Raw genomic sequence first — 24,393 nt, forward strand, 5'->3', positions numbered from 1 at the left:
CATTCTCTGCTCGCACTGAATAAAAGGTTTACTGTTTAACATTTAAAGTGACAGTAACATTTTTTTGTATGTTAATTGTTTTTTGACAATAATTCACTGTTGCCTTGTTTAGGTTATCCTGGGTCACGTATGCACTAAATGTGTGATTTTTACTCTTAAAGAGACAGTAACAGAGTTATCTGTTAGTCTTTATTTTAGTTTCTTTAACATTTACTTGTTTGTTTATATCCAGCCTTTATGTTTTAGGATGGGATATGTTCACACAAAAAGCTGTTTCTCTTTCATTTTAAAAGAGATCGTAACGTGTGTGTTGATTAAAAAAAAAAAAAAAGAAAGAGAGCAACAACGGTGTTATTGTTTTTCTGTGACTCTTTCTGTTATAGGAGTCTGTTGGTTTGTGGTCAACTTATGCCACGTATAATTATGACCCTCTTACAGTGTCCTGCGCTTCCTCTAACATTTCATACATCATAGTTGTTCCTATGTTGAAGTAAACGTTTCTAGAGGAATTATTTTCAATCAGTATGATTGCTTAAAAATTGCTATCCCAGATTTTCTTCCCTGTAGACGAAGAGGAAGATACTTCGGGATTTTCTGTCAATGACTTCTCAGGCTCAGTTTGGTCCTGAGTTTGATATCTACCCTGGCTATGCGTACAACTATTACTATTGAGGACAGTTGTGCCTTCAAAGACCCTATGGACAAAAAATTGGAGGGTCTTCTAAAAAAGCTATTTATTCATCAAGGGGTTTTGAAACAACCGATGGCCTACATTGTCCTGGTTACAACTGCGGCCGCATTCTGGTTTGATGCCTTAGAAGAATCTCTTAAGACTGAGACTTCTTTAGAGGAAATATTGGATAGAATTGAGGCCCTTAAGCTGTCAAATTCTTTTGTTACAGTTGCCGCTTTCCAGATTGCCAAATTGGCGGCTAAAGATGCAGGATGTTCCATTTTAGCTCGGAGAGCCTTATGGTTAAAATCTTGGTCTGCGGATGTGTCCTCTAAATCCAAGCTTTTGGCTATTCCTTTCAAAGGTAAAAACCTATTCGGGCCTGACTTGAAAGAGATCATGTCTGATATTACGGGAGGTAAGGATCATCTCCTACCTCAGGATAAGAATTTTAAGCAGAGGGATAGACTGAGTAATTTTCGTTCCTTTCGAAATTTCAAGGGAGTCTCCTCTGCCTCTTCCGCTAAACAGGAAGGGAATTTTGCACAAGCCAAGTCCGTCTGGAGACCTAACCAGGTTTGGAACAAGGGTAAACAACCCAAGAAGCCCGCTGCTGCTCCCAAGACAGCATGAAGGGGCGGCCCCAGATCCGGGGCCGGATCTAGTAGGGGGCAGACTTTCTCTCTTTGTCCAGTATTGGATAAGAAACGTTCAGGATGCATGGACACTGGAAATCATGTCTCAAGGGTATCAGCTGGAGTTCAAAAATTCCTTCCCAAGGGGAAGGTTCCTTCTTTCACGATTGTCTGTAGACTAAATACAAAGAGAGGCATTCTTACGCTGTGTAAAAGACCTCTCCACTATGGGATTAATTTGTCCAGTTCCAATTCTGGAACAGGGCCAGGGATTTTACTCCAATCTTTTCGTGGTTCCCAAAAAAAGTGGGAAAGTTCCGACCCATTTTAGATCTCAGGAGTCTAAACAAGTTTCTCAGAGTCCCATCTTTCAAGATGGAGACTATTCGGACAATTCTTCCGTTGACCCAGGAGGGTCAATATATGACTATCGTGAGTTTAAAGGATGTATACCTTCACATTCCTGTCCACAAAGATCATCACCAGTTCCTAAGATTTGCCTTTCTGAACAAACATTTTCAGTTCGTGGCTCTGCCCTTCGTGTTGGCCACGGCACCCAGGATCTTCACAAGGGTTCTAGGGTCTCTGCTGGCGGTTTTCAGATTGCGGGGCATTGCAGTGGCACCGTATCTGGACGATATTCTGATCCAGGCGTAGTCTTATCAACTGACAAAGTCTCATTCCGAACTTTCTAAGGACTCACAGGTGGAAGGTGAATCTAGAAAAGAGTTCACTAATTCCACAGACAAGGGTTCCTTTTTTGGGAACTGTAATAGATTCTGTATCTATGAAAGTCTTCTTGACGGAGGTCAGAAAGTTAAAGATTCTGAATACATGCCGAGCCCTTCAGTGGCTAAGTGCATGGAGGCAATTGGATTGATGGTGGCGGCAATGGACATCATTCCCTTTGCTCGTTTTCATCTTGGTCCTCTACAACTGAGCATGCTCAGACAGTGGAATGGAGATTATGCAAATTTGTCTCCTCAGATAGAGATGGATCAGGAGACAAGAGACTCGCTTCTTTGGTGGTTGTTGCAGGATCATCTGTCCCAAGGGACGTGCTTCCGCAGACCCTCATGGGTGATGGTGACAACGGACGCCAGTCTACTAGGTTGGGGTGCAGTCTGGAATTCCCTGAAGGCTCAGGGTGTGTGGACTCGTCGGAGTCTCTACTTCAATCAATATTCTGGAATTTAGAGCGATATTCAATGCGCTTCAGGCTTGGTCTCGGTTGGATTCGGACAAATTCATCCAGTTCCAGTCGGACAACATTACGACTGTGGCTTGCATCACTCATCAGGGAGGAACAAGGAGTTCCTTAGCGATGACAGAAGTATCCAAGATAATTCGGTGGGCGGAGGCTCACTTTTGTTATCTGTCAGCAATATACATCCCAGGAGTGGACAACTGGGAAGCGGACTTTTTGAGCAGACAGACGTTTCATCCGGGGGAATGTGAACTCCATCCGGAGGTCTTTGCCACTCTGATTCTCAGGTGGGGCAGACCGGAATTGGATCTGCTGGCGTCTCGTCAGAATGCCAAGCTCCCAAGATACGGTTCCAGATCAAGGGATCCTCAGGCCGAACTGATAGACTCCTTGGCAGTGCCTTGGTCGTTCAGCCTAACTTATGTTTCCACCGTTTGCTCTCCTTCCCCGAGTAATTGCTCGGATCCAACAGGAGATGGCTTCAGTAATTCTAATCTCTCCTGCGTGGCCGCGCAGGACTTGGTATGTGGATCTGGTGGACATGTCCTCTCTGCCGTCGTGGAAGCTTCCATTGAGGCAGGACCTTCTCATTCAGGGACCCTTCCATCACCTGAATCTAGTTTTCTCTGCAGCCAACTGCTTGGAGATTGAACGCTTGATTTTATCTAAGCGAGGGTTCTCCTATTCGGTCATTAATACCTTGATTCAGGCACGTGAGCCTGTTATTAGAAAGATTTACCATAGGATATGGCCTAAATATCTTTATTGGTGCGAATCCAAGGGCTACTCATGGAGTAAGGTTAGGATTCCCAGGATTTTAGCTTTTCTCCAAGAAGGATTAGAGAAGGGGTTATCAGCAAGTTCCTTAAAGGGACAGATTTCTGATTTGTCAATTTTGCTACACAAGCATCTGGCTGATATTCCAGACGTTCAGTCTTTTTGTCAAGCTCTGACTAGAATCAAGCCTGTGTTTAGACCAATTGCTCCACCATGAAGTTTGAATTTAGTTCTTCATGTTCTTCAAGGGGTTCCGTTTGAACCCAAGCATTCCATAGATATTAAGTTATTATCTTGGAAAGTTTTATTTTTGGTGGCTATTTCTTCTGCTCGCAGAGTTTCTGAGCTTTCAGCTTTACAATGTGATTCTCCTTATATTATTTTCCATTCTGATAAGGTGGTTTTACGTAGCAAACCTGGTTTCCTTCCTAAGGTTGTTTCTAATAAGAATATTTATCAGGAAATTGATGTTCCTTCCTTATGTCCTAATTCTTTTTCTAAGAAGGAGCGTCTGTTGCATAACTTGGGCGTGGTCCATGCCCTGAAGTTTTACTTGCAGGCGACTAAAGAATTTCGTCAATCATCTTCATTATTTGTTGTTTTTTCTGGAAGATGTAGGGGCCAAATAGCTACGGCTACCTCTCTTTCTTTATGGCTGAAGAATATCATCCGTTTTGCATATGTGACTGCTGGACAGCAGCCTCTGGAAAGAATTACGGATCATTCTACTAGGGCTGTGGCTTCCTCATGGGCATTTAAAATGATGCTTCTGTTGAACACATTTGCAAGGCTGCAATTTGGTCGTCTCTTCACACTTTTGCCAAATTTTACGAATTTGATACTTTTGCCTTGTCCGAGGCTGTTTTTGGTTGACCGGTTCTTCAAGCAGTGGTGCCTTCCGTTTAGGTCCTGTCTTGTCCCTCCCTTTCATCCGTGTCCTATTGCTTTGGTATTATATCCCATAAGTAAGGATGAAATCCGTGGACTCGTCATATCTTGTATAAGAAAAGGAAATTTATGTTTACCTGATAAATTTATTTCTTTTACGATATGATGAGTCCACAGCCCACCCTGTTATTTCTAAGATAGATAATTAAGTTTGTTAAACTTCAGTTACCTCTGCACCTTTGGCTTTTCCTTTCTCTTCCTAACTTCAGTCGAATGACTGGAGTGGGAGGGAAGGGAGGAGCTATATATACAGCTCTGCTGTGGTGCTCTTTGCCACTTCCTGCTGAACAGGAGGCGTAATCCCATAAGTAAGGATTAAATCCGTGGACTCGTCATATCGTAAAATAAATAAATTTATCAGGTAAGCATAAATTTCCTTTTCTTTCATGTAATTGGCAAGAGTCCATGAGCTAGTGACATATGGGATATACAATCCTACCAGGAGGGGCAAAGTTTCCCAAACCTCAAAATGCCTATAAATACACCCCTCACCACACCCACAATTCAGTTTTACAAACTTTGCCTCCTATGGAGGTGGTGAAGTAAGTTTGTGCTAAGATTTCTACGTTGATATGCGCTTCTCAGCATTGTTGAAGCCCGATTCCTCTCAGAGTACAGCGAATGTCAGAGGGACGTGAAGGGAGTATCACCTATTGAATACGATGATCTCTCTAACGGGGGTCTTTTTCATGGGTTCTCTGTTATCGGTCGTAGAGATTCATCTCCTACCTCCCTTTTCAGATCGACGATATACTGTCAATTTACCATTACCTCTACTAATAACTGTTTTAGTACTGGTTTGGCTATCTGCTATATGTGGATGGGTGTCTTTTGGTAAGTATGTTTTTTATTTCTTAAGACACCTCAGCTATGGTTTGGCACTTTATGCATTTATATAAAGTTCTAAATATATGTATTGTACTTATATTTGCCATGAGGGAAGTTCATGTATTTCCTTCAGCAGACTGTCAGTTTCATATTTGAGGAATTTAAACATTTAAGAAATGTATTTCTTACCTGGGGTTTAGTCTTTTTTTCAATTGACTACTTTCTTGCTATTGCGGGTATTAGGCCTGCGGGTGCGTCAAATGCTAAACTTTATTGCGTCATTCTTGGCGCGTAAAAAGACGTTTATGGCGCAACTTCGTCATTTCCGGCATCATACGTGACGCTGAGACCTTTCACACGGCAGCGTCATTAGTGACGCAAGTGTGTCATTTCTGGTTATTTTTGGCGCCAAAAAGTTTACGTTATGTTGTGCGTCATACTTGGCGCCAAATTTTTTTGCATTATTTCAATACCCCATTGATGTTTGCCTCTTGCTTTTTTCTCTATCAGAGGCCTATGCTTTTGCATTTTTTCCCATTCCTGAAACTGTCATATAAGGAAATAGATAATTTTGCTTTATATGTTGTTTTTTCTCTTACATTGAGCAAGATGTCCCAATCTGATCCTGCCTCAGAAGTTTCTGCTGGAACATTGCTGCCTGACATCGGTTCTACCAAAGCTAAGTGCATTTGTTGTAAAAGTGTAGAAATTATTCCACTAAATGTAATTTGTAATAGTTGATAAACTTTTACATGCAGATAGTGTTTCCATCAGTAATAGTACATTGCCAGTTGCAGTTCCTTCAACTTCTAATGTACATGATATACCTGTAAATTTTAAAGAATTTGTATCTGATTCTATTCTGAAGGCTTTGTCTGCATTTCCACCATCTCATAGACGTAAAAGGTCTTTTAAAACTTCTCATTTATCTGATGAAATTTCAAATGACCAGCAACATAATAATTTATCCTCTTCTGAAGAGGATCTATCTGATTCAGAAGATCCTTCCTCAGACATTGACACTGACAAATCTACTTATTTATTTAAAATAGAGTATATGCGTTCTTTATTAAAAGAAGTGTTAATTACTTTGGATATTGAGGTAACCAGTCCTATTGACGTTCAGTCTAATAAACGTTTAAATGCTGTTTTTAAACCTCCTGTGGTTTCCCTAGGGGTTTTTCCTATTCCTGAGGCTATTTCTGATATGATTTCTAGGGAATGGAATAAGCCAGGTACTTCTTTTATTCCTTCTTCAAGGTTTAAAAAGTTGTATCCTTTACCAGCAAAATCTATAGAGTTTTGGGAAAAAATCCCCAGAGTTGATGGGGCTATTTCTACTCTTGCTAAACTTACCACTATTCCTATGGAAGATAGTACTTCCTTTAAGGATCCTTTAGATAGGAAGCTTGAATCCTATCTAAGGAAGGCCTATTTATATTCAGGTCATCTTCTCAGACCTGCTATTTCTTTGGCTGATGTTGCGGCTGCCTGAACTTTTTTGTTGGAGAATTTAGCGCAACAAGATTTGGATCCTGACATATCTAGCATTACTCGCTTACTGCAACATGCTAATAATTTTATTTGTGATGCCATTTTTGATATTATCAAAATTGATGTTAGATCCATGTCTCTAGCTGTATTAGCTAGAAGAGCTTTGTGGCTTAAATCTTGGAATGCTTATATGACATCTAAATCTAGATTACTATCTCTTTCTTTCCAAGGTAATCATTTATTTGGTTCTCAGTTGGATTCTATTATTTCAACTATCACTGGAGGAAAAGGAGTTTTTCTGCCTCAGGATAAAAAAACCTAAGGGTAAATCTAAGGCTTCTAACCGTTTTCGTTCCTTTTGTCAAAATAAGGAACAAAAACTCAATCCTCCTCCCAAGGAATCTGCTTCCAGTTGGAAGCCTTCCTCTAATTGGAATAAATCCAAGCCATTTAGGAAACCAAAGTCTGCCCCTAAGTCTGCATGAAGGGGCGGCCCTCATTCCAGCTCAGCTGGTAGGGGGCAGATTAAGGTTTTTCAAGGACTTTTGGATAAAATCTGTCCAAAATCATTGGATTCAGATGTCTCTCAGGGGTATCGAATAGGATTCAAAGTAAGACCTCCTGTGAGAAGATTTTTTCTCTCACGCATCCCTGTAAATCCAGTAAAAGCTCAGGCTTTTCTGAAGTGTGTTTCAGATCTGGAGTCTTCAGGGGTAATCATGCCAGTTCCTCCTCAGGAACAAGGTTTGGGGTTTTATTCAAACCTATTCATTGTACCAAAGAAAGAAAATTTATTCAGACCAGTTCTGGATCTAAAAATTTTGAATCGTTATGTAAGAGTACCAACTTTCAAGATGGTGACTATAAGGACTATTCTGCCTTTTGTTCAGCAAGGACATTATATGTCCACAATAGACTTGCAGGATGCGTACCTTCATATTCCGATTCATCCAGAACACTATCAGTTTCTGAGATTCTCTTTTCTAGACAAGCATTACCAATTTGTTGCTCTTCCATTTGGCCTAGCAACAGCTCCAAGAATCTTTTCAAAGGTTCTGGGTGCCCTACTATCTGTAATCAGAGAACAGGGTATTGCGGTGTTTCCTTATTTGGACGATATCTTGGTACTAGATCAGTCTTTACATACTGCAGAATCTCACATGAATCAACTATTGTTGTTTCCTCGGAAACATGGTTGGAGGATCAATTTACCAAAACGTTTCTTGATTCCTCAGACAAGGGTCACCTTTTTAGGCTTCCAGATAGATTCAGTGTCCATGACTCTGTCTCTAACAGACAAGAGACGTTTAAAATTGGTCGCAGCATGCCGGCACCTTCAGTCTCAGTCATTCCCTTCAGTGGCTATGTGCATGGAAGTTTTAGGTCTCATGACTGCAGCATCGGACATGATCCCCTTTGGTCGTTTTCACATGAGACCTCTACAGCTTTGCATGTTGAGTCAATGGTGCAGGGATTATACAAATATATCACAATTAATATCCTTGAATCCCAATGTACGACAATCTCTGACATGATGGAGATCACCATCGTTTGGTTCAAGGGGCTTCCTTTGTTCGGCCAACCTGGACTGTGATCTCAACAGATGCGAGTCTTTCAGGTTGGGGAGCTGTTTGGGGATCTCTGACAGCACAAGGGGTTTGGAAATCTCAAGAGGCGAGATTACCAATAAATATTTTAGAACTCCGTGCAATTCTCAGGGCTCTTCAGTCTTGGCCTCTGCTAAAGAGAGGACCGTTCATTTGTTTTCAGACAGACAATATCACAACTGTGGCTTATGTCAATCATCATGGTGGGACTCACAGTCCCCAAGCTATGAAAGAAGTATCTCGGATACTTGCTTGGGCGGAATCCAGCTCCTGTCTAATCTCTGCGGTGCATATCCCAGGTGTAGACAATTGGGAGGCGGATTATCTCAGCCGCCAGACTTTACATCTAGGGGAGTGGTCTCTCCATCCAGATGTGTTTTCTCAGATTGTTCAGATGGGGGGTCTTCCAAAGATAGATCTCATGGCCTCTCATCTAAACAAGAAACTTACCAGATACCTGTCCAGGTCCAGGGATGTTCAGGCGAAAGCAGTGGATGCACTGACACTTCCTTGGTGTTATCATCGTGCTTACATCTTCCCGCCTCTAGTTCTCCTTCCAAGAGTGATCTCCAAAATCATCATGGAACAGTCTTTTGTGTTGCTGGTGGCTCCAGCATGGCCACACAGGTTTTGGTATGCGGATCTGGTTCAGATGTCCCGTTGCCCGCCTTGGCCACTTCCGTTACGGCCAGACCTACTTTCTCAAGGTCTGTTTTTCCATCAGGATCTCAAATCATTAAATTTGAAGGTACGGAAATTGAACGCTTAGTTCTAAGTCATAGAGGTTTCTCTGACTCAGTGATTAATACTATGTTACAAGCTTGTAAATCTGTCTCTAGAAAGATTTATTATAGAGTTTGGAAGACTTACATTTCATGGTGGTCTTCTCATAAATTCTCCTGGTATTATTTTAGAATTCCTAGAATTTTACAGTTCCTTCAGGATGGTTTGGATAAGGGTTTGTCTGCAAGTTCCTTGAAAGGTCAAATCTCCGCTCTTTCTGTTTTATTTCACAGAAAGATTGCTATACTTCCTGATATTCACTGTTTTGTACAAGCTTTAGTTCGTATTAAACCTGTCATTAAATCAATTTCTCCTCCTTGGAGTCTTAATTTGGTTCTGAAGGCTTTACAGGCTCCTCCATTTGAGCCTATGCAGTCTTTGGACATTAAACTACTTTCTTGGAAAGTGTTGTTCCTTTTGGCTATCTCTTCTGCTAGAAGAGTTTCTGAGCTATCTGCTCTATCTTGTGAGTCTCCTTTTCTGATTTTTCAGCAGGATAAGGCAGTTTTGCGGACTTCTTTTCAATTTTTACCTATGGTTGTGAATTCTAACAACATTAGTAGAGAAATTGTTGTCCCTTCCTTATGTCCTAATCCTAAGAATTCTTTGGAAAGATCCTTACAGCAGCTACTAAAAATTTCAGGAAGACTTCCAGTCTATTTGTTTTATTTTCTGGTCCTAGGAAAGGTCAGAAGGCTTCTGATATTTCCTTGGCTTCTTGGTTGAAACTTTTGATTCATCAAGCTTATTTGGAGTCGGGTCAGGCCCCGCCTCAGAGAATTACAGCTCATTCTACTAGATTGGTCTTCACTTCGTGGGCTTTTAAGAATGAAGCTTCAGTTGATCAGATTTGCAAAGCGGCAACTTGGTCCTCTTTGCATACATTTACTAAATTCTACCGTTTTGATGTATTTGCTTCTTCAGAAGCAGTTTTTGGTAGAAAAGTTCTTCAGGCAGCTGTTTCAGTATGATTCTTCTGCTTTTTGATTTTTTTTCTTTCAAAAATGGAAATAAACTTATTTTTTTGAGTTGTGGATAAATTTTTCAGCGGAATATGGCTGTTTTTATTTTTATTCCCTCCCTCTCTAGTGACTCTTGAGTGGAAGATCCACATCGTGGGTATTGATATCCCATATGTCACTAGCTCATGGACTCTTGCCAATTACATGAAAGAAAACATAATTTATGTAAGAACTTACCTGATAAATTCATTTCTTTCATATTGGCAAGAGTCCATGAGGCCCACCCTTTTTATGGTGGTTATGATTTTTTGTATACACCCTGTTCCAAATTATTATGCAAATTCTATTTCAGTGTCACGAAGATTACATTTTTTTTTTTCAGTTTAACTCATGGATGGCATTGTGTCTCAGGGCTCTTTTGATCACTGAAAACAATCTCAGACACCTGTGATAATTAGATTGCCAGGTGAGCCCAATTAAAGGAAAAACTACTAAATGAGGGTGTTCCACATTATTAAGCAGAGCACCATTTTCAAACAATATGGGGAAGAAAAAGGATCTCTCTGCTGCCGAAAATAGTGAAATAGTTCAATGCCTTGGACGAGGTATGAAAACATTAGATATTTCACGAAAACGTAAACGTGATCATCGCACTATTAAGAGATTTGTGGCTGATTCAGAGCACAGACGAGTTCTTACAGACATAGGCACATTGAGGAAAATTTCTGCCAGATCCATGCATCGGATCAAGAGAGCAGCTGCTAAAATACCATTACATAGCAGCAAACGGATATTTGAAGCTGCTGGTGCCTCTGGAGTCCCACGGACATCAAGGTGTAGAGTCCTCCAGAGTCTTGCAACTGTGCACAAACCTTCCATTCGGCCACCACTAACCAATGCTCACATGCAGAAACGGCTGCATTGGGCAGAAAAATACATGAAGACTAATTTTCAAACAGTCCTGTTCACTGATGATTGCTGTGCAACCCTGGATGGTTCAGATGGATGGAGTAGTGGATGGTTGGTGGACGGCCACCCTGTTCCAACAAGGCTGCAACGTCAGCAAGGCGGTGGTGGAGTCATGTTTTGGGCCGGAATCATGGGAAGAGAGCTGGTCGGCCCCTTTAGGGTCCCTGAAGTTGTAAAGATGACCTCTGCAAAGTATGTGGACTGACCACTTCCTTCCCTGGTACAGAAGGAAGAACTATGCTTTCCGTAATAAAATCATCTTCATGCATGACAATGCACCATCTCATGCTGCAAAGAATACCTCTGCATCAATGGCTGCTATGGGGATAAAAGGAGAGAAAGTCATGGTGTGACCTCCACCCCCCCCTTTGGAGCATCCTCAAGCAAAAGATCTATGAGGGTGGGAGGCAGTTTATATCCAAACAGCAGCTCTGGGAGGCTATTCTGACATCTTGCAAACAAATTCAAGCAGAAACTGTCCATAAACTCACAAGTTTAACCCCTTAACGACTGAGGACGTGCAGGGTACGTCCTCAGAAAAAAGGCAGTTAATGCCTGAGAACGTACCCTGCACGTCCTCAGTGTGGAACGCAGCTGGAAGCGATCCTGCTCGCTTCCAGCTGCTTTCCGGTTATTGCAGTGATGCCTCGATATGGAGGCATCCTGCAATAACCCTGCATGGCCATCCGATGCAGAGAGAGCCACTCTGTGGCCCTCTCTGCACCGGACATCGGTGGCCGGTAACGTTGGTGGGTGGGAGCTGACTTGGGAGGGCGGGTGGGGCGGCCATCGATGGGCCGTATAAGGTGGAGGGGGGCGGGATCGGGGCCGGAGCTGACGGGGGCGCGCGCACAGAGAGTGGCGGGCGGGCGCGTGCACGGGGCGGGAGCGGGTGGGAACCGCTATACTACAGAAAATTAGATTGTAACTGTGGGGGAAAAGGGACACATTAAAAAACAAATAAACTTTAGTAAAAGGGATCTTGGAGGGGTGGGGGGTTGTTCTTGGGTGTGGGGGGAGCTACACTACAGAAAAAGGGATTTTTGTTAAAAAAAAAAGCACATTTTTGTTCTAAACTGGGTACTGGCAGACAGCTGCCAGTACCCAAGATGGCGCCCATTAAGGCAGAGGGGGAGGGTTAGAGAGCTGTTTGGTGGGGGATCTGTGAGGTTGGGGGCTAAGGGGGGATCCTACACAGCAGCATATGTAAATATGCTAAAAAAAAAAACTCAAAAAAGCCCAAATATACCTTTTATTTTAGTACTGGCAGAGTTTCTGCTAGTACTTAAGATGGCGGGGACAATTGTGGGGTGGGGGAGGGAAGAGAGCTATTTGGGAGGCATCAGGGGGTCTGATGTTTCAGGTGGGAGGCTGAGCTCTACACTAAAGCTAAAATTAACCCTGCAAGTTCCCTACAAGCTACATAATTAACCCCTTCACTGCTAGACATAATACACGCGTGATGCGCAGCAGCATTTAGCGGCCTTCTAATTACCAAAAAGCATCGCCAAAGCCATATATGTCTGCTATTTCTGAACAAAGGGGATCCCAGAGAAACATTTACAACCATTTGTGCCATAATTGCATAAGCTGTTTGTAAATGATTTCAGTGAGAAACCTAAAATTGTGAAAAAGTTAACGTTTTTTTTTTATTTGATTGCATTTGGCGGTGAAATGGTGGCATGAAATATACCAAAATGGGCCTAGATCAATAGTTGGGGTTGTCTACTACACTACACTAAAGCTAAAATTACCCCAAAATGCTCCCTACATGCTCCCTAATTAACCCCTTCATTGCTGGGCATAATACACGTGTGGTGCGCAGTGGCATTTAGCGGCCTTCTAATTACCAAAAAGCAATGCTAAAGCCATATATGTCTGCTATTTCTGAACAAAGGGGATCCCAGAGAAGAATTTACAACCATTTATGCCATAATTGCACAAGCGGTTTGCAAATAATTTCAGTGAGAAACCAAAAGTTTGTAAAAAATTTGTAAAAAAGTGAACGATTTTTTGTATTTGATCGCATTTGGCGGTAAAATGGTGGCATGAAATATACCAAAATGGGCCTAGATCAATACTTTGGGTTGTCTACTAAAAAAAAATATATACATGTCAGTGGATATTCAGAGATTCCTGAAAGATATTAGTGTTCTAATGTAACTAGCACTAATTTTGAAAAAAAATGGTTTGGAAATAGCAAAGTGCTACTTGTATTTATGGCCCTATAAGTTTCAAAAAAAGCAAAGAACATGTAAACATTTGGTATTTCTAAACTCAGGATAAAATTTTGAAACTATTTAGCATGGGTGTTTTTTGGTGGTTGTAGATATGTAACAGATTTTGGGGGTCAAAGTTAGAAAAAATGTGTTTTTTTCGATTTTTTCCTCATATTTTATATTTTTTTTTATAGTAAATGATAAGATATGATGAAAATAATGGTATCTTTAGAAAGTCCATTTAATGGCGAGAAAAACGGTATATAATATGTGTGGGTACAGTAAATGAGTAAGAGGAAAATTACAGCTAAACACAAACACCGCAGAAATGTAAAAATAGCCTTGGTCCCAAACGGACAGAAAATGGAAAAGTGCTGTGGTCATTAAGGGGTTAATGGATGCAAGACTTGTGAAGATGCTATCAAATAAGGGGTCCTATGTTAAAATGTAACGTGACCTGTTAAAATGTTTAAAAAGTTAAAATGTTGTTCAAAGTTTGATTGAAATAGCTTTTAATTTCAGTAAATATGCTACAAACACAACAAATGACAATTTTCAGTTCTTTACAACCTATAAAGTGTTTTGAAACTTACTGTGCGTAATAATTTGGAACAGTGCATTGTAATTTTTTTTTATTTTTTTAAATAAAATACTTTTATTAGGAGGTTTGTTCAATAAAATTTGAATTGTACTCTTAATAGTTGATAACATGAGAATTATGCTGACTGTTGTTTACATCAATTATTTAGGTAAATGAGAAAGAAATCATTAGCATAATAATTTGGAACAGGGTGTAAAGCACAATTATTTCCAAATTTCCTTTGTTGATGCTTTCTACTCCTTTCTTTATCACCCCACTTCTTGGCTATTCGTTAAACTGAATTGTGGGTGTGGTGAGGGGTGTATTTATAGGCAGTTTGAGGTTTGGGAAACGTTGCCCCTCCTGGTAGGATCGTATATCCCATATGTCACTAGCTCATGGACTCTTGCCAATGTGAAAGAAATGAATTTATCAGGTAAGTTCTTACATAAATTATGTTTTTTACCTCTGTAATTACCTTGTATCTAAGCTTCTGCAGACTGCCTCCTTATCTCAGATCTTTTGACAGACTTGCATTTCAGGCAATTAGTGTGTGAGCACAATGTTATCTATATGAAACACATGAACTAACGCCCTCTAGCTGTGAAAAACTGTCAAATGCAGAGGCGGCCTTCAAGTGCTTAGAAATTAGCATATGAGCCTACCTAAGGTTTAGCTTTCAACTAAGAATAACAAGAGAACAAAGCAAATTTGATAATAAAAGTAAATTAGAAAGTTCTTTAAAATTACATGCCCTATCTGAATCATGAAAGTTTAATTTGGACTTTACTATCCCTTTAATTTTCTCATTTGAAATAGATGATTTTGCTTTTTGTATCCCCACCTACACTAAATATTTCAATACTTATGTACTGGTGATAGAAAAACTATGCAAAAGTTCCCAGTTGCATGGGACAGAAATATAACTATCAATTTTCCATTGTTCCATCTAAATGTTGGTCTCACTGTGTATAGAGAGATAAGATAAGGAGGGTATTGTGTAAGTATAGAGTGATGCTAATAAGGTCTGCACTACCTGTAAGCCCAACCTATTTAATTGGGTTGTGGTTTCAATTACCTGAGACCGCTATTTAATATTCAAAAAATATAACTAAAGGAGCAATTTCACATACATTTTAAGTCCTGCAGCTAGTATAACAAGTAATTGTAACCACATTAAGAGGAAACCAATTTTACAGTACTCATTCCCATTAAGCTTCACTTTACCTATCTAACTTTTCCAGTATTTTTTTATTTGTGGATGTTCCAGCAATTAACAAACATAATTGTATTACGTGCACAATACACGATAGTCTTGCACATCAATCAAGAACCACTAGCAATGAGGAAAAACAGTGATTACTATCGCAAAACAAGCTCATTTGTAAAGCAGCTCCTGTAAATTATATATTTGCACATCTGTTTTTATTATAAAATAGTCTGTGGAAGTTCCAGAGCGTTCTTGAGGCATGGTCAAGATTCTCCCACCTAAACCTCGGCTCAGCAATTCCCCTCGTAAATGATCTTGTCTTGATATCTCAAAATGTTGTCTTGTTTTTACTATTCTTTTATTCTTTTTGTTTTATCTTGTTGTTCTGTAGTGTTTTGATGGGGATTTTGTTGCTCGTATTTTTGACATACGGTTTATTCTATAAATGAGAGAGATGATTATAATGGCGCTGAACTTGCAACTCGCTGCTCTGAGGAGGGGCAGTAGCAAATCTATTAATCTTAATTCTGCAAAGTTCAAGTTGCGAAGTTGTGACAACTGTTTTTTGTTTTGTTTTTTTAGCGAGATTTAAAAAAAATGGGTTTTATTGAACCTAGACTATTGTATCTTTAGTAATTACTATAAAAATAATCCTTTATTTATAGAGTGATAAACAAAATCATGGGCACCACATTACCAAGTGCAGTTTATACCGTTAAAGTATTGTAAAGAAGACAAATAATGTACTCGCAAATCAACTGACCCCTCCAGAGCTGACTCTCCCCATTATGAGATTAGGACTACAACTCCAGTGAGGCTGAGTATAGCAAGGATCAGGTGACTGACTATTCACTTAAAATTATACAAAATCTTGTGTGAGCCCAGGCCCAGATCGCCCCCTGTAGTGAGGATAGATGCGGCTCCCCTACATGATATTAGAAAAAGAAATAAAAACAGGGGTGCCACATAGCCAAGTATATTCAGCAGGGATATTCTAGAGCAAAACAAATTTATGATAAACCGCACCAGACATAAATTAACCCCTTAATGCTGCTGGGCTTTAAAGCTGTTAGGACGGCATGGAATGTGGTAGCCATTCTGCTTTACTGAAGTAGCTACAGCTTCCTAACTGGGATCGCGGACTGGAGGGCGTGCCTAGCGTCATAGGCACTCCCCCCAGACCCGATCCCATAATTGAAATCACGCGATCGCATGTATGCTCGCACGATTTCAATTCTTTACTTATTTGTTTACATCGGAACTTAAGTACCGGCATAAAGGGGTTAATATACAGAGTAAGTACAGGCTTGTGTTTTCAATCCAGACCATGATGGGGGGATGTTGCTGTACACATAACATTGTAAAGAATAAATCTTGTTTATATACATTGCTTTTTATTTGTCGATCTTAGCGCACAAGAAGGCGCCGGGTTCGTGATCGCTGGGGTAACTGGTGTGATGCAAAAGACCTCGAGGGACAAACATTTGAGGTTTGTTTTTTATTTATTTTTAATTCAGTAATACAGTGCTACACCTGGCAGGCAACTGATTAAAGCATATGAGCCAATACTTGCTTTATTTAAGCTGTGCAGATTTTTATTTATTACTTCATAAAGTTAAAGTCCCAAAAGCAGTTCAATAGATGTGTAAAATATACTGTTAAGTAGTCTTTGTATATTAGTTTCAAGCACCAATAACAGGGCTTGAGAAATTCTCAATGCTTTAAAAATGGTGCTTGGTCAAATGCCCCTTTAAAGGGACAATAACACTTGAGACTTTAATATAAAATGTTTAGTTATGCATAATAAAACAGCATTGTAATATACTTTCATTATTTATTTTGCCCTCATTTCATATAATTTAGGCTTTCCTAATTCTCAGTACTGGAAATTCATCTTGGGGACTTATCAAGGCTAACTCTGCTACAGTACAAGTGTATGAGACCTGGAGAGCACTGCTGAGCAGAACTCAATACTGATCCAATCAGCAGCGCTAGTTGCAAGACTCAGATGTGCAACTAGCTCTGCTGATTGGATCAAGGGCAGGTTCCACTTAAGCTCCCAAGCAGCATTTCTACCCCTTTGCATCAGTTAAACACACAATAGTAGTCTTAAAATTACATGCTCTAACAGATAAGAACATGTAGTTTTTAACTATAATGGCCCTTAATATGCACAGACATTTGTTTTTAGTTTAAGGTCTCTTTAAAGGGACCCTTAACACCTGTCGCCTAATAATCCCTAATCCTACTTTTTCTTATTAATAAAAATAAAATAATCACTGCTGTCTATTTTGTCTGTTCTTCTTACCCCAAACTGTTGAAGGAGATTGTTTTGAACTACAGTGTTGATCCAGTGCTTGATATTTTATGTAAGCTGACATATTGTAATGTAAATTTCAGGGGCACAGTAGTCACATGCTCATGATGCAGTCACATTACACGCACAGCATATTACTTAGAGAATCACATCTGTCTGCAGCATGTGATCTGCAGTGTCTGAAGATATTTGTCAATCACAGTATAAATGTATTTAGCTTTCCCCATCTATTTATATACACACATATTATGCAGCACAATTGAAATGAAATGCTTTATAAGCACTTTTTATGTTTTTAACGCTCCCCACAGTTTTATTCTTCAAACTGCCCACAAGTTTTATGCTCTAAGCAAAGCCATTTCCAGTGCACGGCTTCAGTCACTATTGTCATTTTAAATCATTTTGTTAGCTCTGTGAGGGGGAGAGGGAGGCTCTCAGACACACTAGTAATGAATGATCTTCTGTTTTATTTAGCAGTGTGATCTGCTCCTGTCACACACAGAGTTCTGCTCTAGTGACTGTGTTTTGGCAAAGGGTGTTACAGGAGCAGATCACACTGCTAATTAAAACAGACGATCATTACTAACTGATCACTTAGCTGGTACAAGTGCTTTACATAAGCAGGAGAGGTCATGAGAAGCAGAAATCTTCTGAACGGAGTATATAAGTATATCCAGCATGTCTGAGAGCCTCCCTCTCCCCCTCACAGAGCTAACAAATGATTTACAATGACAATAGTGACTGAAGCCATGCACTGGAAACGGCTTTGCTTAGAGCAGTGTTTTTCAACCAGTGTGCTGTGGCACACTAGTGTGCCGTGAGAGATCCTCAGGTGTGCCACAGCAGACTGACAACAGTGTGACATATTTTTTAAACTCAGCTTGTTTTTTACTCCCAGTGCAGGGGTAGTTTGTAGGAGGCATGGCATAACAGCACAATACATACAGTATGTGTGTGTTTGTGTGTATGTGCAGATATATATGCTGTATTAGGCTACAATGTGTGATTTTTTTAAAATTTTGGGATGGTGGTGTGCCACAGGATTTTTTAATGTAAAAAAGTGTGCCATGGCAAAAAAAAGGTTAAAAATCACTGGCTTAGAGCATACAACTTGTGGGCAGTTTGAAGAGTAAAACTGTGGGGGGGTGTTAAAAAACATAAACAGTGCTTATAAAGAATTTTATTTAAATTGTGCTGCATAATGTGTGTATATAAATAGATGGGGAAAGCTAATACATTTATACTGTGAGTGACAAATAGCTTCAGACACTGCAGCTCACATGTGCTCAAATATACTTTGTGTGTCATGTGACTGCTTCATGAGCATGTGACTACTGTGCCCCTGTAAAGTACGTTACAATATGGCAGCTAACATAGTAGAATCAAGGACTGGGTCAACACTGTACTTCAAAACAATCTTCGTCAACAGTTTGGGGTAACAGTAACAGATAAAATAGACAGCAGTGATTATTTTATTTTTATTAATAAGAAAAAGTAGGTTTTAGCAATTTTCATCAGGTGTTAAATGTCCCTTTAAGTGAATAAGCATAATTTTCTTCTTTTTTTGCTGTAATTGCATTAGAAATGGGTTCTTTATACTTTCATACTAGACTTTTCTGTAATATTGCAAATAATTTAACTGTTAAAGTAAGAAAAGAACTATCAACACTGTGCACTATTATACCCCAAAAATCACGTAGTCCAATGAATAGAGGATAAGTAGAGAAGTTTTTATATTTATTCCTTGGCGTAGACCTCAAAGGAAACAGAAGAAAACTTCCGTAGGTAAATATAGCTTTAAACACTCAAATAGATGATTGCTAGCAGTGGTACTCACACAAGTTGGCGCCCATAGGATCAGTAAACCCAGGGTTTTCTCTGGGATTCCGCTTTAATATGTTACAAGCTGGAAGGTGAAATGTATATTGGAGTCCTCTATTGTCCTACATGGAGAATCGGTAAACCCAGGGGTTTCTCAGGGATTCCGCTTTATGTTACAATTTGGAAGGTGAAATGTATATTGGAGTCCTCTATTGTCATACAAGGAGAATAAGTAAACCCAGGGGTTTCTTCAGGATTCTGCTTTATTATGTTACAAGCTGGAAGGTGAAATGTATATTGGAGTCCTCTGTTGTCATACAAGGAGAATCTGTAAACCAAGGGTTTTCTTCAGGATTTCGCTTTATATTACAATCTGGAAGGTGAAATGTATATTGAAGTCCTCTATTGTCATACAAGGAGAATCTGCAAACCCAGGGTTTTCTTCAGGATTTCGCTTTGTTACAATCTGGAAGGTGAAATGTATATTGGAATCATCTATTGTCATACAAGGAGAGGTCAGACTTTTACCAAACTGTTTGCAATTTGAGATGCTGAAGTTCAAATTAATACAGTGCAGACAATTGGTCATTTTAGCTCTGCATTTAAACGCAAAACAGTTTGATTGCATTGACTGTTACATTAGTTTTAATATGTAACGTAATTAAGTGTAATTAACACCTTTTTTGTTGCAATTGTTTTTCAATAGATAGAGGAACCAACCTGGACTTTTCATTGTAGTATACAAGGCTAGCCACTGTCATTTTGCTTTGCTTTTCAGTATCTCATCACCTCTGTTGTGTTTAGGGGTGTGAAGTCTGCAGTGTGCACTTCTAAGTCTCAGCTTGAAACCACAGCCTTTTCTGAATTAAATTGCAGGAAATAATTAAACGTGTAATATTACAATACCTTTTTTCCCCCCTCAATACATTAGACCATAAGGTGTTAACCTATCTGTAAATTACATCAAATTAAAGGGACATGAAACACATTTTGTTTTATTCCTTTGTGATTCAGAAAGAACATGCAAATTTTAAACAACTTTCATTATCAAATGTGCTTCATTCTCCTGGTATCCTTTGTTGAAGGAGCAGCAGTGCACTACTGTGAACTAGCTGCATACATCTGGTGAGCCACTGACAAGAGGGCTATATGTGGTGCAAACAATCAGCAGCTAGCTCCCACTTTTGCACTTCTGCTCCTGAGCCTACCTAGGTATGCTTTTTTTTTTTTTTTTAAAGACATGATGAGTCCACGGATCATCTTAATTACTAATGGGATATTCACCTCCTGGTCAGCAGGAGACGGCAAAGAGCACCACAGCAGAGCTGTTAAATAGCTCCTCCCTTCCCTCCCACTCCAGTCATTTTCTTTGCCTACGTTAGTGATAGGAAGTGGTAAAGTGAGGTGTTAGTATAGATTCTTCAATCAAGAGTTTATTATTTTAAAAAAGTAGTACAAGATTGTGCTGCTTTGTTCTAGGGTGTATCCGTAGTCCATATCAGTCTCTTCAATAGGGTTTTGGTGGCTTTAGAGCAATGGGAACTTGTGGGACATAATTCTCACTGTGCCTCCCATATATTTATGCTGCCCTATTCCTGATAGCCTAAGCAAGATTACTCAGGCTTTATCTTTTTACACAGGGCTATGGGAGGGAGAGGACCTCTTAAACCTGCTGAGCTGCCCTGCTGTTGGGCAGAATTAAAAGGAAAGTGCTGACTTTTTATTCTGGGTCTGGGGACATAAGATCTCAGAAAAAGTGGAGCACTTTAATTTATGGGACATAGATACTCCTATTTGTAAAGGAGGATAATTTAGACAGCACCTTCTTAGCAGGCACTGGGGCTGAGGAGGATTTTTTCACTACAACCTTTAATCTCTGGGTCTATGTAAGAGGGAACGGCTCAGTATGAGGAGAATGTTTATGTTCAAATGGGTTAAGCTGCTGAAGCAAGGAGCAGACCCATTTTGGCTCCATACTGTTTATTCACTATCGGTGGCTTAACTTTAAAGGAATCCGTTGCATTAAAAATGGCGACCGAGATTCGCCTTGATAACGCCCACAATGGGGGCGAAGCTTCGAGTGGCACCAACTTGGCTTGCGCACTCTGCTTATATGCTTCGTTTTTTAATGTCTAACTTCCTGCTGGTATCAGAAGGATAAGGGCAGTGTTTGGTGAGCTGTGTGAGAACCGGACAGCACTACAATGCTGAGTCGGTCTTTTGGGCTGCAGAGATATCTCCGATGTAAAAGTGACTGTGTTTTGACAACTCTGCAAGAATTAAGCTGAGATGTAGGGACTTTCCTCTACATTTGAGTATCGTGATTTTTTCATCTACACGCAAAAATAAAATATGACGGTTTAACATTTAGAGACACAGTAACACACAAAAAAAATGTGACGTTTTAACATTTGTTTTAAAAGTTTACTAAAGAATTTCAACTGCTATTTGCTATTTTATTTTTGGAACAAGAAGTCCTGCTAGATGCCCTTTGTAAGGTTAATGCTCTGATACCAATGTGAATACACAATCTTTTCTGTTCATCTATGTGAAGAACGTTAGGTTCAGATAGATTTTTTTTTTTCTGAGCCAACTTCTTTTAAGGCAGATACTGTTTAATAATCTATTGATAAGGTTCAATTTATGCCGCAAATTTCTCCTCTAGTGTCCCAATGTTGTAGCCCTCACAAGCAGTGCCCTGCACTTCATCTCAATCTCCTTCGGGAGTAACCTTGCCATACCTTGGCGCAAGAGGAAATGTGTTACTTCAGGGAATAAGTTTTCCGAAAATTTCTTTCCTGAGGCCTGTATAGGAAGATTCTTCGGTAGTATCTGAGGAAAAGATCTCAGACTGTGTATTTAATTTATCTGAAGGTTAACCTGGAATAACTCCATTTATTTATTAAGGAGGCTTGGAAAACAGTTCCCAAGGTAGATGGAACCGTTTCCATCTTAGCTAAGAGATCTACTATTCCCATAGAGGATAGTTGTGGCTTCAAAAACCCTATGGAAAGAGGTTAGAGGGTTTACTTAAAAAAAAGACATTTGTACAATAGGGCTTACAATGACAACCAGCTGTGTACACTGCTACCGTCCCTAGTGCGGCGGCAGATTGTTTAGAGGCTCTACCGCCAAACTACCTTGAAGGCACCAGATCCTGTCTGAACTTGGAAGTTAAGCAGGGCCAGGCTTGGTCAGTACCTAGATGGGAGACCGCCTGGGAACCCCAGGTGCAGTAGGCAACGGAAGCTTATTTGGATGAAATCCAGGATAGGATAAAAGCTCTTAATCTAAGCTATTTCCTTTTATTATGGATGCCTTTCTTCCAGTTAAATCTGGGAGCCAGGATTTCGGGTTTCTCTTTTCTGGCTCGCAGAGCCTGACGGTTAAAGCCTTGGTCTGCAGTTGTGTCCCTTATGTCTAAACTGTTAGCTATTTCCCTACAAGGGGAAAACTTTGTTTGGACCTGGCCTGTCAGAGATTATCTCTGATATCTCGGGAGGTAAGGGTCGTCCTTTTCCGCAGGATAAGAGAAACTAACAAAAAGAATGACAGAGTAATTTTCTTTTCGAAATTGCAAGAGAAATCCTTACTCTACTGCCTACAATCGGGAACAGACTAGCCTGCATGGAGACCCAATCAGCCTTAGTATAAGGGGAAACAATCCATAAGCCTGCTGTTAAATCAAGGACAAGATAGCACAGGAGTTATCAGCGCTTAAAATCTAAAAAGGATACCTAAGCCACTCTCCACTATCTCCTCAAGATAGAAAATGGAACAAACAATGTGGCGATTGAGAGGGCGCTAGAAAGCTGGGTATACTTAACACACCTAATTATTAAGATTATATCAAAACAAAGAATAAATCAAATACGGTAAATTTTTAAAAAACTTTTACTAGTGGGAATAATCCCTACTTGTGCAATACATAAATTTAAAAAACAATACGTGAGAACATTTGCAGACACATAAAATAAGTATTGGATACGATATCTTTAACTATTACTTGGAATACCACCCTGATATAAAAAATATATTTATAATAAGCGCTTTTTAAAAAAGAATTGATCAATTTTATGTCCTTAAAATCAATTAATTAGTTCCTGAATATAATGGACAGTCTCTATGGTCCTTATATATTTGCAACAGATGAAATCCCTTATGGTTGTGTGGTATAAAACATACAAGACTTATCTCTGTGATTTAAAATTTGTATGCTGGGGAAAAAAAACGATAAAATGTTCCTTAATTAGGATACTTTGTATCTTTGCTTGGTTATATATGTAACTTTAACTCACAGAAAGTTGCAGCGACTGTGTCTAAATGTCGCTGTAATGTATCTCAGAGTCTGTGGTCTTTAGTCATAACACGCTCCTTGCGTGTGAGCCGCTTAGTGTGCTGCAGCTTCTATTCCTTAGTACAGGATTCACCACTCCCTCCGTGGGGAGGTGGCCGGCAAAGGTACGTCGCTCCTTGCGTGTAAGTACCTGACGAGCTGTTGTCTTTTTGCTTCCAATGTTCCCAGCTCCCTGCTTATGACAAACAGTCTGGATCTTTGTAAGTGCGATCACTGAGATGGAAAAGGCACCCGCTCTTAGCGTTAATACGCGCGGGCAAATACTAGGTACCTAGTGGGTTTGGTTCTGGTAACAGGCAACTTCAACTTCTACGCGTTTCACCCATGTGTGTGGGCTTTATCAAGATATCAGTTGCTGCCAGAACTTGGATTTAAAAAGCCGTTACTTCCTTCTCATTGGTTGGTGTGTTTTCAGGTAATTGTTTCTTAAGGTGGATTTCTCAGGTAAATGATTCTTAAGGTGGAATCACATTAGTTATTATTTTGTTCCTTTGGGAATCTTAATCTCCCATGTTTTCCTGTTATGTTTCTTTTGCCATTACGAGATTGTGGAATCAGGAATGTTCCTTTATATATGAAACAATAATGATGTGAATATAATTGGGATTGTTACTGCCTCAGGGTGTACTAAGGAATAGAAGCTGCAGCACACTAAAGGGTGGTATTCCATTGTTTAAAACGAAAACAAAAAATAAAATATGAAAGTAAGAATAAGTTAAAGTAAGGAAACAATATATATATATTAATCACTATGATCTGGGGAAATCTTGCTAATTTTATACTAAATTATATTATTGTTACAACTATAATTGTTTATATTTTTCTTATGCTAGTAGAATAGGCTTTTTATTAATCCTTTGTTACTTGTTGTGTATTCTCTTGAAATGGATCTGTTAATTATTACGGGGTGGTTACTGTTACACGTGAATAGTGGGGTAAGTATTCTAACTGGTTATACTACTAAAAAGGGGGATATATCTAACTCTGAATTTAACCCTCTAGGATA

The 24,393-nt window shown here is 39.7% G+C and overlaps 1 protein-coding gene and 1 pseudogene across 1 annotated transcript in view; both read left to right on the forward strand.

The window, feature by feature from the left end:
- The window catches only part of MYSM1 (Myb like, SWIRM and MPN domains 1), a 287,009-nt gene that overhangs the window by 167,750 nt on the left and 94,866 nt on the right, over positions 1-24,393 (forward strand). Inside the window, exon 11 of the mRNA XM_053693624.1 lies at positions 16,304-16,381. Within this exon, the coding sequence (XP_053549599.1) occupies positions 16,304-16,381 (78 nt within the window). The remainder of the gene's footprint in view (positions 1-16,303; positions 16,382-24,393) is intronic.
- LOC128641558 (uncharacterized) lies at positions 22,154-22,272 on the forward strand (annotated as a pseudogene).

This window comes from Bombina bombina, chromosome 10 (genome assembly GCF_027579735.1).
Source record: "Bombina bombina isolate aBomBom1 chromosome 10, aBomBom1.pri, whole genome shotgun sequence".
Taxonomy (NCBI): domain Eukaryota; kingdom Metazoa; phylum Chordata; class Amphibia; order Anura; family Bombinatoridae; genus Bombina; species Bombina bombina.